The following is a 13,783-nucleotide window of genomic DNA, read 5'->3' on the forward strand; positions in this document are numbered from 1 at the left end:
CTGTCTGTCGGTCAGTCTGTCTCTCTGTTAGTCTGTCTGTTAGTCAGTCTGTCTCTCTGTTAGTCTGTCTGTCGGTCAGGGAGATTGTTCTTTGCCAACCTGTCATGTTGTTTAGTAATCCCACATATTCCTGTTAAACTAGCAGTGATTTACCGACAGTGAGTAATCTTCTGCACCATGTTATATTTGTTTGCACCCAAAGTATTACATTGAAGCTGCAAAGCCTTCATTTTATGCTGGTAATGCAATATTTAATTTCCTTCTAGAATGAACTACGGTTTTGGTACAGCTGTGTTTTAGTTGTTAAATAGTGCTTCGGGGGTAGATTTTTTTTTTTTTTTTTTTTTGCATGAGGTGGTACTCAAATCAAATAGACGTGACCAAGTTCCCCAATGATCATTCAACTATCAGAGCAAGAGCCTAACTGCAAGGATTTTACAGGCAATTCAATGTGAACATCTTAAGTCAGCCTGCATGGTTGTGTATGTGTGTGTTCCTGGTTTGTGCTTCTGTGTGTTTGTGTCTACTGCTGCTGCTGTCTTGTGTCCTGTCCGGGTTGCTCAGTCTCCCTGTCTGTCTGCCTGCCTGACCTCCTTGACTCACCATCTCTGCTCTTCCTCTCTGTCTCTGCATCCTCCCCCACTCCCCTTACCCCACTCCACATACCCCTGTCCCTGTCCCTGCTCCTGCCCCAACTCTGCCCTCTCAGTTGGACCAGGAGACAACCCCTCGACACAAGGAGGTACAGCTCATTGTGCTGATGATCTATCCAGAGTTGGAGTCTGTTCCAGGTCTATTCCTGTCTATTCAATTGGACATTGCATTTCTTCAGCAGTTAAAATCAGTTCTGTAACTGACTGGAATTCAGATGGAATTGATTTCAACCCTGGTTCTGTCCCAGTGCTTCGTGACCCACTCAACTGAACAAGTGGTCTCTACCAAAATCTCATGATACTATTTGCAGAGTATTGAACATCATGGAACACTGCAATGTATGACTAGGACTAGGGGAGAAAGTGCACTGAAGCTCCATTTCCTCTCTAGGTGCCTGTAGCATTAATGTGATGGCCTTATTGTTGCATGGAGATGCAACCAGCCTTCATATGAATTAACAGCATTCACTTAAGTCAGCCTTCAATTGAGAGGCAGATACAGTCGATGAAAATGAATATTAGGCAACAGTAGACTAGCTAGCTAGTCACTAAGACGTTTTAATTTTGTGCTTGTTTCATCTTAATAAACAATCCAAAAAGTTAGATAATAATTTCCTTTCCGTGGGTTTTAATAGCATCCCAAATGCCATGTTCATTAATAGACAGACTACTGAACAGAATAGCAATGCGATAACAGTCCACAAACAATGCACTTGATGCATGTGCTGAATCACTAAGTATTAAGACACGTTAGTTTAAGTCATTGTGTCTTTTCTTGTGTGCTGCCTGCGATATTAATGTCACTTTGATGTATTATTTCAGATCACGTTCCGCTCGTCATATCAAGTCATAATGCAATTGAATTGAGTGTCAGTGTGATTACTACAGTGGTAATTGATATAGATGTCAAACTAATGTATATTTCTCTCTCCTTCTCTCCCAATCCTCTCTAATTATCATTATCTATCCCCTTTTATTCAACACAGTTTTTGGATAAGTCGGAGGATGTCTTATTGAAGCACCAGGCCAGTATCAATGAGCTGAAGAAAGCTCTGAGGGGACCCAACAGCAAGCTGACGAACCGTGAGAAGCGTCTGTCAGGAACGTCCCCAGGTGGCACGCCCGAGAGGAAGGCTGTGAGTGTGGGATAAGGGTGGTGAGGACCAGCGGTCCACTGGAGCACGGGTGGAAGTTGAGAGAATCACAACCTTTAACCTATGTATCAATTCTCTACTGTATGCCATGAATATATCACTGATAATGCCTTAAAGCTGCAATATGTAACTTTTTGGGCGACCCCGACCAAATTCACATAGAAACGTTAGTTCTAGATCTGTCATTCTTAGTACAAGCAAGTACTTTCGGTTTTGTACACCAGTTTTAAACAGCTGAACATACAATATTTTTGGTTATGGAAAATATATTTCACAGTGGTTTAGATTGTACAATGGTTCTCTACACTATACTTGCTTGTTTTGTCACGTAAACTGAAATTAAGTGAACTATTATAATTTTAGCAACCAGGAAATGGTGGAGCGATTTCTGCGTAGTGCACCTTTTTAATACTTCTGTTTAAACTGCCCTTAACGTTTGACGAAGAGGCTGTGTATGACCGACAGTGTTGATATTCCAGTCTTGCAGTTAGTTTTGTAGCACCTCTTACAGTTGACTCTCCTAGAACCCAGTATGCTAGGAGGTCAACACAGGAGAACGTTTTTCTCCATTATTCATAAGGAAACAGACAGTACTGGGGTTTTGTGTTTGTGTGCTTTTGGAATAATCTACAGTCTGATGTGAAACCAATAACTGTCTTTTTGACCATGACTTTTAAGGACAATAATAATTCTTCAAGGTATTGTATGTGGTTATTTATTGTAGATACAGTTGAAGTCGGAAGTTTACATACACCTTAGCCATATACATTTAAACTCAGTTTTTCACAATTCCTGACATTTAATCCTAGTAAAAATTATAGTTTTAGGTCAGTTGGGATCACCACTTTATTTTAAGAATGTGAAATGTCAGAATAATAGTAGAGCAAATTATTTCTTTCAGCTTTTATTTCTTTCATCACATTCCCAGTAGGTCAGAAGTTTACATACACTCAATTAGTATTTGGTAGCATTGCCTTTAAATTGTTTAACTTGGGTCAAACATTTCGGGTAGCCTTCCACAAGCTTCCCACAATAAATTGGGTGAATTTTGTCCCATTCCTCCTGACAGAGCTGGTGTAACTGAGTCAGGTTTGTAGGCCTCCTTGCTCGCACACGCATTTTCAGTTCTGCCCACACATTTTCTATAGGATTGAGGTCAGGGCTTTGTGATAGCCACTTCAATAACTTGACTTTGTGTCCTTAAGCCATTTGGCCACAACTTTGGAAGTATGCTTGGTGTCATTGTCCATTTGGAAGACCCATTTGCAAACAAGCTTTAATTTCCTGACTGATGTCTTGAGATGTTGCTTCAATATATCCACATAATTTTCCTGCCTCATGATGCCATCTATTTTGTGAAGTGCACCAGTCCCTCCTGCAGCAAAGCACCCCCACAACATGATACTGCCACCCCCGTGCTTCACTGTTGGGATTGTGTTCTTCGGCTTGCAAGCCTCCCCCTTTTTCCAACCAAACATAACGATGGTCATTATGGCCAAACAGTTCTATTTTTGTTTCATCAGACCAGAGGACATTTCTCCAAAAAGTACGATCTTTGTCCCCATGTACAGTTGCAAACCATAGTCTGGCTTTTTTATGGCGGTTTTTGAGCAGTGGCTTCTTCCTTGCTGAGTGGCCTTTCAGGTTATGTCAATATAGGACTTGTTTTACTGCGGATATAGATACTTTTGTACCTGTTTCCTCCAGCATCTTCACAAGGTCCTTTGCTGTTGTTTTCACTTTTCGCACCAAAGTACGTTCATCTCTAGGAGACAGAACGTGTCTCCTTCCTGAACGGTTTATTGGCTGTGTGGTCCCATGGTGTTTATACTTGCATACTATTGTTTGTACAGATGAACGTGGTAACTTCAGGCATTTGGAAATTGCTCCCAAGGATGAACCAGACTTGTGTTCTACAATTTTTTTTTCTGAGGTCTTGGCTGATTTCTTTAGATTTTCCCATGATGTCAAGCAAAGAGGTACTGAGTTTGAAGGAAGACCTTGAAATACATCCACAGGTACACCTCCAATTGACTCAAATGATTTCAATTAGCCTATCAGAAGCTTCTAAAGCCATGACATAATTTTCTGGAATTTTCCAAGCTGTTTAAAGGCACAGTCAACTTAGTGTATGTAAACTTCTGACCCACTGGAATTGTGATACAGTGAATAAGTAAAATAATCTGTCTGTAAACAATTGTTGGAAAAAGTACTTGTGTCATGCACAAAATAGATGTCCTAACTGACTTGCCAAAACTATAGTTTGTTAACAATACATTTGTGGAGTGGTTGAAAAATTTGTTTTAAAGACTCCAACCTAAGTGTATGTGAACTTCCGACTTCAACTGTAGATATTGCTGCAGACTCAGACCCAGTCTATTGGATAGTGTGATGGTACTGCTAAAATATACGGAACAAAAATATAAACGCAACATGCAACAATTTTTTAAATTTATACTGAGTTACAGTTCATATAAGGAAATCAGTCAATTGAAATAAGTTCATTTGGCCCTAAGGTTGACTGGGCCTGGCTCCCCAATCGGTGAATCAGAATTTGTTTTTCCCCACAAAAGAAGCCGGATGTGGAGGTCCTGGGCTGGCGTGGTTACACTTAGTCCGCGGTTGTCAGGCCGGTTACTGCCAAATTCTCTCAAACAACGTTATAGTAGAGAAATGAACATTCAATTCTCTGGCAACAGCTCTGGTGGACATTCCTGCAGTCAGCATGTTAATTGCACGCTCCCTCAAAACTTGCGGAATCTGTGGCATGGTGTTGTGTGTCAAAACTGCACATTTTAGAGTGGTGTTTTATTGTCCCCAGCACAAGGTGCACATGTGTAATGATCATGGTGGTAATCATTTTCTTGATATGCCACACCTGTCAGGTGGATGGATTATCTTGGCAAAGGAGAAATGCTCACTAACAGGGATGTAAACAGATTTGTGCACAACATTTGAGAGAAATAAGCTTTTTGTGTGTATGGAACATTTCTGGGATCTCATGAAACATGAAGCTCATGAAACATGGGACCAACACTTTACATGTTGTATTTATATTTTTGTTCAGTCTAGATCATAAGAACACATTGAATTTGAAAAAACTGAAATCATGTCCTGCGTTTATCATTAAAGGTGGGTGTTTGTGGTCATATGCACATCCTTAAATACATAGGTGCTGGGCTAACAAAGAACACTAGTAAAGATCAAGAAGGCCCGCACATTGTTGAAGCTCCCAATTCACCGCTTTATTGACGACGAATCTTCGCTTGTAGCAAAATCCCAGTTTATTTAGAGATGGTAGAAAAGTGATTCTGCAATAACTTGAAGAGAAGATGTGCAAAATCTGGAGATTTACTGAATATGAGGCCCTAGAGGAACAACCATCTCGAACGTCTACCCACCTTGATTGCCTGACAGTTAAAAATCTTCCCTTTGTGTCAGAACGCAAAACCCCTGCCGTTTTGATCACTTTCACATTGTGATTGTACTGTTAAGATACAGTAATACGATAGTACTCTCTAGTGTAGCTCTGTCAATGCAGTCTGTTTCCAGATATTTATGTAGTCTACCGACGCGTTCACATCTGCTCTTTGAGAACAATCAGATTATAGCCATAGAGATTATCATCAGACATCCTCGAGGGCATGAAAACGCCATCTGTCATGTACCTACATAGATCTGGGGGAGCGACGCTATTGTCCTGATTGAATAATGACAACGTGTGGCCTAAGAAATCTCTCTATCCTGGAGGAGTCCAACTCGGAGAGATTCAGAGGAAATCATAAAGCCTTTGATGTAGTTGCAAATGTTATTTTTGCATTGCAAATACCTCCCCGGTTGGTTATGTGGATTTGGGAGCCGCAATGTGCAGGTGGAAGCTAACTAGTCCCATGTCTCGTTGTTTGATTCAAGATTCATCTTGATTGGCTCTTAGATTTCAGCTAGGACTTTGATTCAGGAGAGTCGTACAGTGTTTTTGGAAAATCCCTTGTCTCCCTAGCCCATTGAATCAGTATTTCTTCCCCCTTTCTATCCTTCACTTTCCTTTTCCCCTTTTGCATGAAATTACCAAAAGTTGGATAGTATGCTGTGACAAAGAACCATAGAGTTGGGGCTCATCTAATAGCTGTTCTCCTCCCTCTCTCTTCCCCCTCCACACCTCTCCTGGTGGGTAACGCTCGGCCCCCCATAAGGTGGGGGGCAAGGACCCAGTAAACAGCTTCTCTGTAGAGGGCTTCTTCCAGAAGACTTTGGTGACTTCCCCAGAGGTTGCTCTTCACTTCCTCTTCCTCTCTCTTCTAACTTCTACCTCATAACATACTGACTGTACTGTAGTTGGCCCTTTATTGGTAATGAAACTGTGGCCTGGTACCGTTTTATATACATACTTCTCACTCAGCTATAGCTGATATCCCTTGAATCCTGTTTTAATCTGACCTGCTGCAGTCATTGTGTCTGAGAAAATCTTTTAAGAAATGCAATAACCAACATATACATTTTGATGTAAAATGTAACATTTCGATGTATGATTGCAGCAATTGAAGCAGAAATGATTAGCAGATTACAGTATATGAGCATGCACCTACCATCTACATGGAGGATTGTAGAGGATCTATTTGTACAATAAAAACACATTTCTGTACTGTAGCTGTTAACCTATGTTACAGTTCAGTTGGCACCTCTAACTGTGTTTAATCTATATCAACATGTAGGGCTCTGAGGAGTGGGTATTGATTGAGAAACAAGACACTTATCAACAGAACCATGACTGGAAGGCCGAGGAACAGAACAAAGCTTCCACCTCGCCTCCCCCATTAGTCCCTGATTCCTCTTGGGAAAGAAAGAAAGAACTGGAAAAAGAGAGAGAAGTAGCCAAGATGATTCATGTTAAGGCTACAGGGGAGGATGGGCCAGAAATGATAACATATATTGATAACTTTTCTTTGCCCAAAGCCACAAGGGAAGCCCATGATGACTGTTCTGAACCGCGGCTGACTAGCAACAGCCGGTTCATGGTGGAATTAGCTGAAACCACTGAATCTTCTGATGATGATACACAGTGGAAAGTACCTCCAGCAGATGACTCTGGTGCAAAGAATGACATGGTCTCAGACCCAGACCCAGTATCAACCCCAGCACCAGTCCCATTCCGAGACTCTAAGAAGGATCATCAACTCAACAGACACAGAAAAAAGAAGAGACCCAATAGTTTGAACCTGGGAATGTCAACAGAATTCATCTATGAGAAAGAGGGCGACGGCTCGAACGGCGAAGAAGACGATGAGGGATCAGACTGGGAGGATAGTCCTACAGAGAAGACAAAGGCGGGACTAATAGACCACCCTGAAGACAGTACAACGAGAGAGGAGCCAGACGACCAGTGTTGGGGGACGAGTGCACTGATGAAAGATGAGGAGAGATCACCAGAGGCAAAATGGACGGAGAAAGTGGTGTCTGCCGCTGTGTGTGACGATAACAAGAAGGACCACATTACATCAATAGGAGAAGACAAGGAGACTCCGGGAAGTGCTGTGGATGGTCCGGCAGGGTGTGATGAAAACGACCAGGCTAAAACCTTCATCACCGATGAAGTCCAGCCAGCAGATGAAGTGCTGGGCTCTGTCAACGGTCCTGATAAGAAAGAATTGGATAGTTTAGCAGAACTGGTTAAAGAGTTTGATTGTAGAGAGAGGAGCATGACTGACAATAAAGAACACATAGCAGAGGTCAAACTGAGGGTGGACAAGACCCATGAGAGAAAAGCCAGTAACTCTGGGGGGGAGGACATGGAAGGTCTCATGTCAGAGGTCAGGGGTCAGAGAAGGTCTTTTCAAAGACTATCAGGCAGCAGTCAGTCGGAAATAACTAGGATCGTTCCTCTCAAACCCGAAAGGTCAAAGAGCTTAGCATGCAAAGATGAGCAGGACAAAGGGAGTCAGGAGACTGATTCTGAGCTGATTGGAGTTTTTAGAAGAGAGCACAGATGGTCAGGGGGTTCCTCAGAGGGACCCTCAGACATCAACCGGAACGACGCACCCACCTTTCATCCAACATTCACCCTGCCTACATCATTCATAACAACCAACACTAGTCCAGCAAGACGGACTCACTCCCCGACCACGTCACACAGAGAAGCTACACAGGTACAGGGCAGCTTCTGGGGTCTGGAAGGCTTGACGAGAGTCGAGGCTAAAACTGAAGAGCTGGTCCAGGAACAGAGCAGCACTGCCTGTGACGATCCCTTTCAGGTGGCTAGAGAAGCCATAGAGAGTCATCACCTTCTCAGCTTTAAGGCCTCAGTTCCAGCTCAAGCTTCAGCGATTCCCAGAACAGCTCCTCCTGCCCCTCCAGTGAAAACACGGAAAGCCAGAGAGTCTGGACTCATACTCCGGAACATCAACCGCAATGCTAGCAGGGAGCCTGGCCTGGATGCTGCCAAGAAGAGACACTCGGTAACTTGGCTTTTCAGTCATTTGGAAGCAAAAAGCATCGCATGAGCTTCAGACTGACCCGCACACTCCCATTTTCTTATTTTCCTGTTTTCAGTGACTTGAATATACATGTAACTTATATGTGCCTGTATATGAAGAAGGGGTGGAGTGTAACTTATGAGACACTTGTTTTGGCTGCGTCCCATTGGCTGATGCCGCCATCAATGCATTTTGTCTGCTATGAGTTTGGATCCTCCCTGTTTAGCCCCCCTACTCCTCCCTGCCTCCCTTCACCCTTATGCTTCACAGCAAACCTGAAACACAACTGCTTGCAAATCTGTAAAACTCACAACAGGGCTATGGTAGAGATTGTCAAAAAGACGAACACAACTTTTCATGCTTTTGCTCTCGGCTTCTATTCCCCCTTCTATTCACATTTGAACCTTGATGTTCCTTCCAACTAACCCTCTAAGCAAGTCTCTTTCACAGAGGGTTGCAAGGAAACAAAGCCTCTTGCATATTGCCATGGCGCTGAGTTTTTTTGCACTTCTCCTCCATGCTGTTTCCAAGCTGAAATGTGGAGGAAGGCATGGACTTCAGACATGGTTTCATACATGTTTTACAGCTCAATTGACTGTGACAGGAACTGTATGAGAAAATGAGAGAAACATGTCATTATCACCCATAAAGGCACTCTGTTACATATACTGTACAGTATGCTCATCAGTCAAATGTCGGCCATTCATCTCCTGACCTCAAAGATACTTTTCAAAGAAAAAAGTAGTTTGCATAATGTAATGTAAATAGTTTGTTATTTGACATTTTTTTCAAAAATGTTTTTTTTCTTCTTCAAAATATGAACTTCATTAGCATGAAAATGAATAACGGTACCTTATTGGTAAATTATTATTTATAAACCAGATCAAATGCTTTACAAGGATCATACATTGGATGCTATATGCATTCTTGTAAAGCAAAGGACCCACCCAGACTGTGAAAAAAGAGGCAGGCAACAAGCCCTCAAGCAGCAATCCCCAGGCTGCTGTACTGTAACTACACAGACAGACTAGCTTTCAGAAAGAGAGTCACCACTTTCATTTCACAGTTGGTGTCATTAGGTGCTTGCATGTATCTGGCAGTGGAATTATAATAATTAGAAATTAGGACTGGGATCAAACAGTTTAAATCATTCCCTGCGTTTAATCTGAGTCTAGGCCCAGGACACATTGGCACGATCAGGCATGGAAGGAGGTGTGAGATCACTTTGTAAGCTGCCTCACCCAAAAACTGACAAACAGCATGTGAGAGCACCAGCCATTCTGTATACTGGGTGTGAAAAAATTTAATTGGCTTACAAGCATGTTATAAAATCAGAACAAGCCTGCTTATTTTGACTTCCAAAACTGCCTTTGATGTCATTGAAACCAAACACTATTCTTTGGCCATTTGAGCCCCTTGAAATTCAGTCTGTGTGGTTTGTGGCATTCTATGATTCTGTCCTTGGCCAATGATTGACTGTTGCCATGCTGCTACGGCTGTTCTACACTATCAAATCTTACAACCTGTCCATAGAACATTCTGTATGACACTCTAGTTTATACTAATTCCAAGTATGACAACTGGCTTTACATGGTGGGTTCATTTCTCTTGTCCAAGCTGGTAGTAAGCTTACTTGTTTTTTGTACTCACAAATAGGTGGAAGGGGGGAACTGCCCTTCTATGTTAGAAACGTGCTGTTTTGTTGTTCTAACGGCCTGTTAGCAGAGACCCAGTCTCTCTACTGATGTCTAGTAGTCTGTCTCTCCAGCTTGGACTAACCTCTGGCTGCTCTCCTTCTTCCCCTGCTTTCCCTCCGCAGGAGCCTCTCTCCACTCTTGCCATTTATGAAGATACAGTAGATGATGTCAAGGTCACTTTACATTTTTGAATTCAACCACATGCCTCACCATTTTCCCATTTCTCCCCTGTGGTAAATTAGTCCCTCACTCCCCATTGTCTCCCTCACCGTCACACATGGGTAACTCTGTCATATGAGCAGCATACATAGAGGCTGAACCCTGACTATGCCACAGGCGTTTACCCTCCATTACGTTAAAAGTAATTTCCTCTGTGTAAGACTTCCCCATTTATCTCCTCTCGTCTCCATATACAATGTGGCAAATTGCATGCCTGGAGAAGATTTTTATGATCGATTTTTATGATAATATATACATGTATAATAGGTATCAGGGCCTCGGAAAGATACTACATGAATACTTATGCACACCTCCAGGCCAGGACATATTCCCTTCTAGAGGATCATTCATCCACTGTCATCATCATCATCATCCCCTCTCTCATGGTCACTCCCTGCCCTGAGCTGCGGCCAGACTGGCCGTGTGTTGTGATTTTGTTGTGGTGGCCATCTTTCTGTAACCCCCTCTCTCACCCAGAGGGAACACTGGGAGAGAAGGCCTCGGCCGGGCTCCACCTCAGAGGAAGACCACGAGCGTGACACGGTGGTCTTCATGAAAGAGACCCAGTTGGGCATTGAGAGGAAGTGCTCCAGCATGACGGTCAGCTCCACATCCAGCCTGGAGGCCGAGGTGGACTTCACCGTCATCATGGACCTCCACACGGGCGTGGAGGATTTCTCCAAGGGCCTGTCTGAGCTGGGGGAGAGGGAGTGGTTGCCCGAGGTGGGCCGGGACGACTTTGAGGAGACCTCCAGGTTCTATTCGGCCCGTCTCATGGGCTCCCATGACATGTCCGCTGTAGAGGAGATGCCCCTTGTGCACCGTGAGGAACGTGTGCGCCATGAGGTAGACACAATGTACCCCGTCCCTGATCCTTGCCACTCCCCGTCTCCTCCCTCCTGCTTCTGAGAGCGAATCCTGCCCTTAAAGGGATACTTCATTATTTTTTTCAGTAAAGCCCTTTATCTACTTCCCCAGAGTCAGACGGACTCGTGGATGCCATTTGTTATGTCTCTGCATGCAGTTTGAAGGAAGTTGCTAAATAGCGTTAGTGCAATTGCTAACTAGGGTTTGTGAAATGACTGGAAGACCATGGTAACTGCTAGCATGCTCATACATACCATCGACTTCCAGTCATTGCGCTTACGCTAGTTAGCGTTGGCTCGCGAAACTACCTCTAGCTTCCTTCATACTAGATGCAGAGATGTAAAAATGGTATCCATGACTTCATTTGACTCTGGGGAAGTAGATAACTTCATTCCTTTAATGACCAGTCACCTTTTCTGTTGGCGCATTTTCAGTTGCCATTTCTTTTTTTTGTTGATGTTATAATTTTATTTTATACAATTATTTGTCATATTTTTGCATAATCTTTTGATTTTGTTTATTTATTTTCCTATGGTTTGTCCATTTGCTGTTTTCGTTGTTTCAGATTATTGTGAAATGTGTATTTGTTTCTTGTATTTTCCCTTCCATTGTCAGTCATGCTTGCGTTACTAAATGTTTGGTCTGAAATGAAGTGATGTACAATCACCAATTGATACTCTAGTGTATGACCATACTTGTATTGCTTCATTGTCTGTTTGAACAGTATTGTAATTTTTGAATAAGAAATGTATTGTAGTTGAACTAAGTATAAGCACGGTCAGTAACATGTCAAGGCCACAGCACGTACATTACAGAATATACAGTATTCAGACATCACGTAAGTAAGATTCAAATTTGATGGATTTTCATGAGTCTTTCAAGTGATTCAGCAACCCACAATTATTTACAACATACTGTATACACATAGAAAACGACATACAGTATTTTGATTTGTTTAACACTTTTTTTGGTTACTACGTGATTCCATATGTGTTATTTCATAGTTTTGATGTCTTCACTATTATTTTACAATGTAGAAAATGGTAAAAATAAAGAAAAACCCTTGAATGAGTAGGTGTGTCCACACTTTTGACTGGTACTGTACATCGGGCCTCAATTTTAGGACATTTGTTAAAGATTTGTTTACCGTCAGGTAATATTGACGACGTTGGAGAAGAATAGACTGTCTATGGTCTATGAAATCTTAGTGTACCTGTCTGTTTCCTCCTGCTGCAGCCCCCAGTAGCCAGGAAAGACCCCAGTGCTGTTAGCACTGCCCAGATGCTGAGGAAGGCCGACACTAAGATGGAGACACACACCAATGGGTCAGAGGTCACCAGCACCAACATCATGGACATGTCCGAGCAGGTACACTAGATCAGTCTATGCATATGGACTCACTCCTGTCCCTCTGTGTTTTGATGTTTAATGATTTAGCCTGGTACAGTAGTCAAATCTGTTGGTGCTCTAGCCAAGTCCTTTGCCAATAAACATGACAGATGAGTGCTATCAGTTTAGTGTTGTAATATTGATCATATATGCCTCACATGCGATCCGGGATTATACAATTAGCCTATTTAAAAAGGTCTGACTCCATAAAGATATCTTTGCAATATGCAACAGTAATAGGCAATCAAGAAAGGTCTGAGAATGGAATTCTTAAATACAAGTGCATTTAATTAACATTGTAAAATGACTGAAATCACATACAAGGCATAAACTTAAGTTACAAAGCATTGACAAGCATTACACGGCATTATTCTCAGATTGATCAGAGAGGGAGAGAAGTCATAGCCTGAAAGGGCATGCCCCAAGAGTCCATGGGGTGGAGAGAGAAAGAAAGAACGAGAGAGAGCATGAATCTCACCAGCGCAGGTCAGGAACAAAAGAGAAAGAGACAATGAATCTGAGACCCCTTTATAAGGTCTCAGTTTGGATTCAACATTTGAGTTGTTGAACAATAGCATTACAAAGTGATATCAGACTTAAAGGATGTTATCACAACAGAACCTCTGCTACCCAGAGGTGTGACAAGGGGGTTGGTGAGATAATGCAGCATTCCTAAGACAACACAAAGGAAATTCTTGCATCCAGTTGATAAGAGTCACTTTGGTACCAGTGCAGATTAGTGTTACCAGTGCTAGTGCATACTAATGATCAAATGACAAATGTAGCAGAGTGGCCCTGCAGTTTGACCAGAAGGCATCTGAAATGATCTTCAGCAGGAAATGGAAACACTGGGTGAATAAGACCATTTATAGGTTCGTTTTTACCCCATCAATATAGTTTGATATTTTCGTAAACAGAGGGAAATGTAATTAGTAATTTAAAGAGGAAGCATATAATCCTAATATAGATGAGAATTTTTCTCTCCGTAGCTCTGCTGTACTGCAGCTCTTGATTCGATTGAGTGACATATTCTCACGACCACAATGACTTAAAGGTCCAATGGAGCCATTTAAAAAAAATCTCAATATCAAATCATTTCTGGATAATTGTTGTAAACGAAAATAGCTTCTTAGCAAAGGGCAATTTCTCAAGCGAGGATTTTGCTAGGACTGTCTGGGAGTGGTCTGAGTGGTCTGAGTGGTCTGAGTGGTCTGAGTGGTCTGAGTGGTCTGAGTGGTCTGGGAGTGGTCAGAGTGGTCTGAGTGGTCTGAGTGGTCTGAGTGGTCTGAGTGGTCTGAGTGGTCAGAGTAGGAAGAGAAAAACTGAAAATTAGC

General features: G+C 42.4%; 1 protein-coding gene across 9 annotated transcripts in view; it reads left to right on the plus strand.

The window, feature by feature from the left end:
- The window catches only part of LOC139535551 (band 4.1-like protein 1), a 122,701-nt gene that overhangs the window by 98,241 nt on the left and 10,677 nt on the right, over window positions 1-13,783 (plus strand). For 3 of the 9 annotated variants that reach the window (XM_071335049.1, XM_071335054.1, XM_071335050.1), the window contains exons 14-20: window positions 710-742; window positions 1,640-1,789; window positions 6,001-6,075; window positions 6,520-8,259; window positions 10,097-10,147; window positions 10,671-11,039; window positions 12,297-12,428. In XM_071335049.1, the coding sequence (XP_071191150.1) occupies window positions 710-742; window positions 1,640-1,789; window positions 6,001-6,075; window positions 6,520-8,259; window positions 10,097-10,147; window positions 10,671-11,039; window positions 12,297-12,428 (2,550 nt within the window). The remainder of the gene's footprint in view (window positions 1-709; window positions 743-1,639; window positions 1,790-6,000; window positions 6,076-6,519; window positions 8,260-10,096; window positions 10,148-10,670; window positions 11,040-12,296; window positions 12,429-13,783) is intronic. The other 6 variants (XM_071335052.1, XM_071335053.1, XM_071335051.1 and 3 more) reach the window with 5 other exon arrangements.

This window comes from Salvelinus alpinus, chromosome 12 (genome assembly GCF_045679555.1).
Source record: "Salvelinus alpinus chromosome 12, SLU_Salpinus.1, whole genome shotgun sequence".
Lineage (NCBI taxonomy): Eukaryota > Metazoa > Chordata > Actinopteri > Salmoniformes > Salmonidae > Salvelinus > Salvelinus alpinus.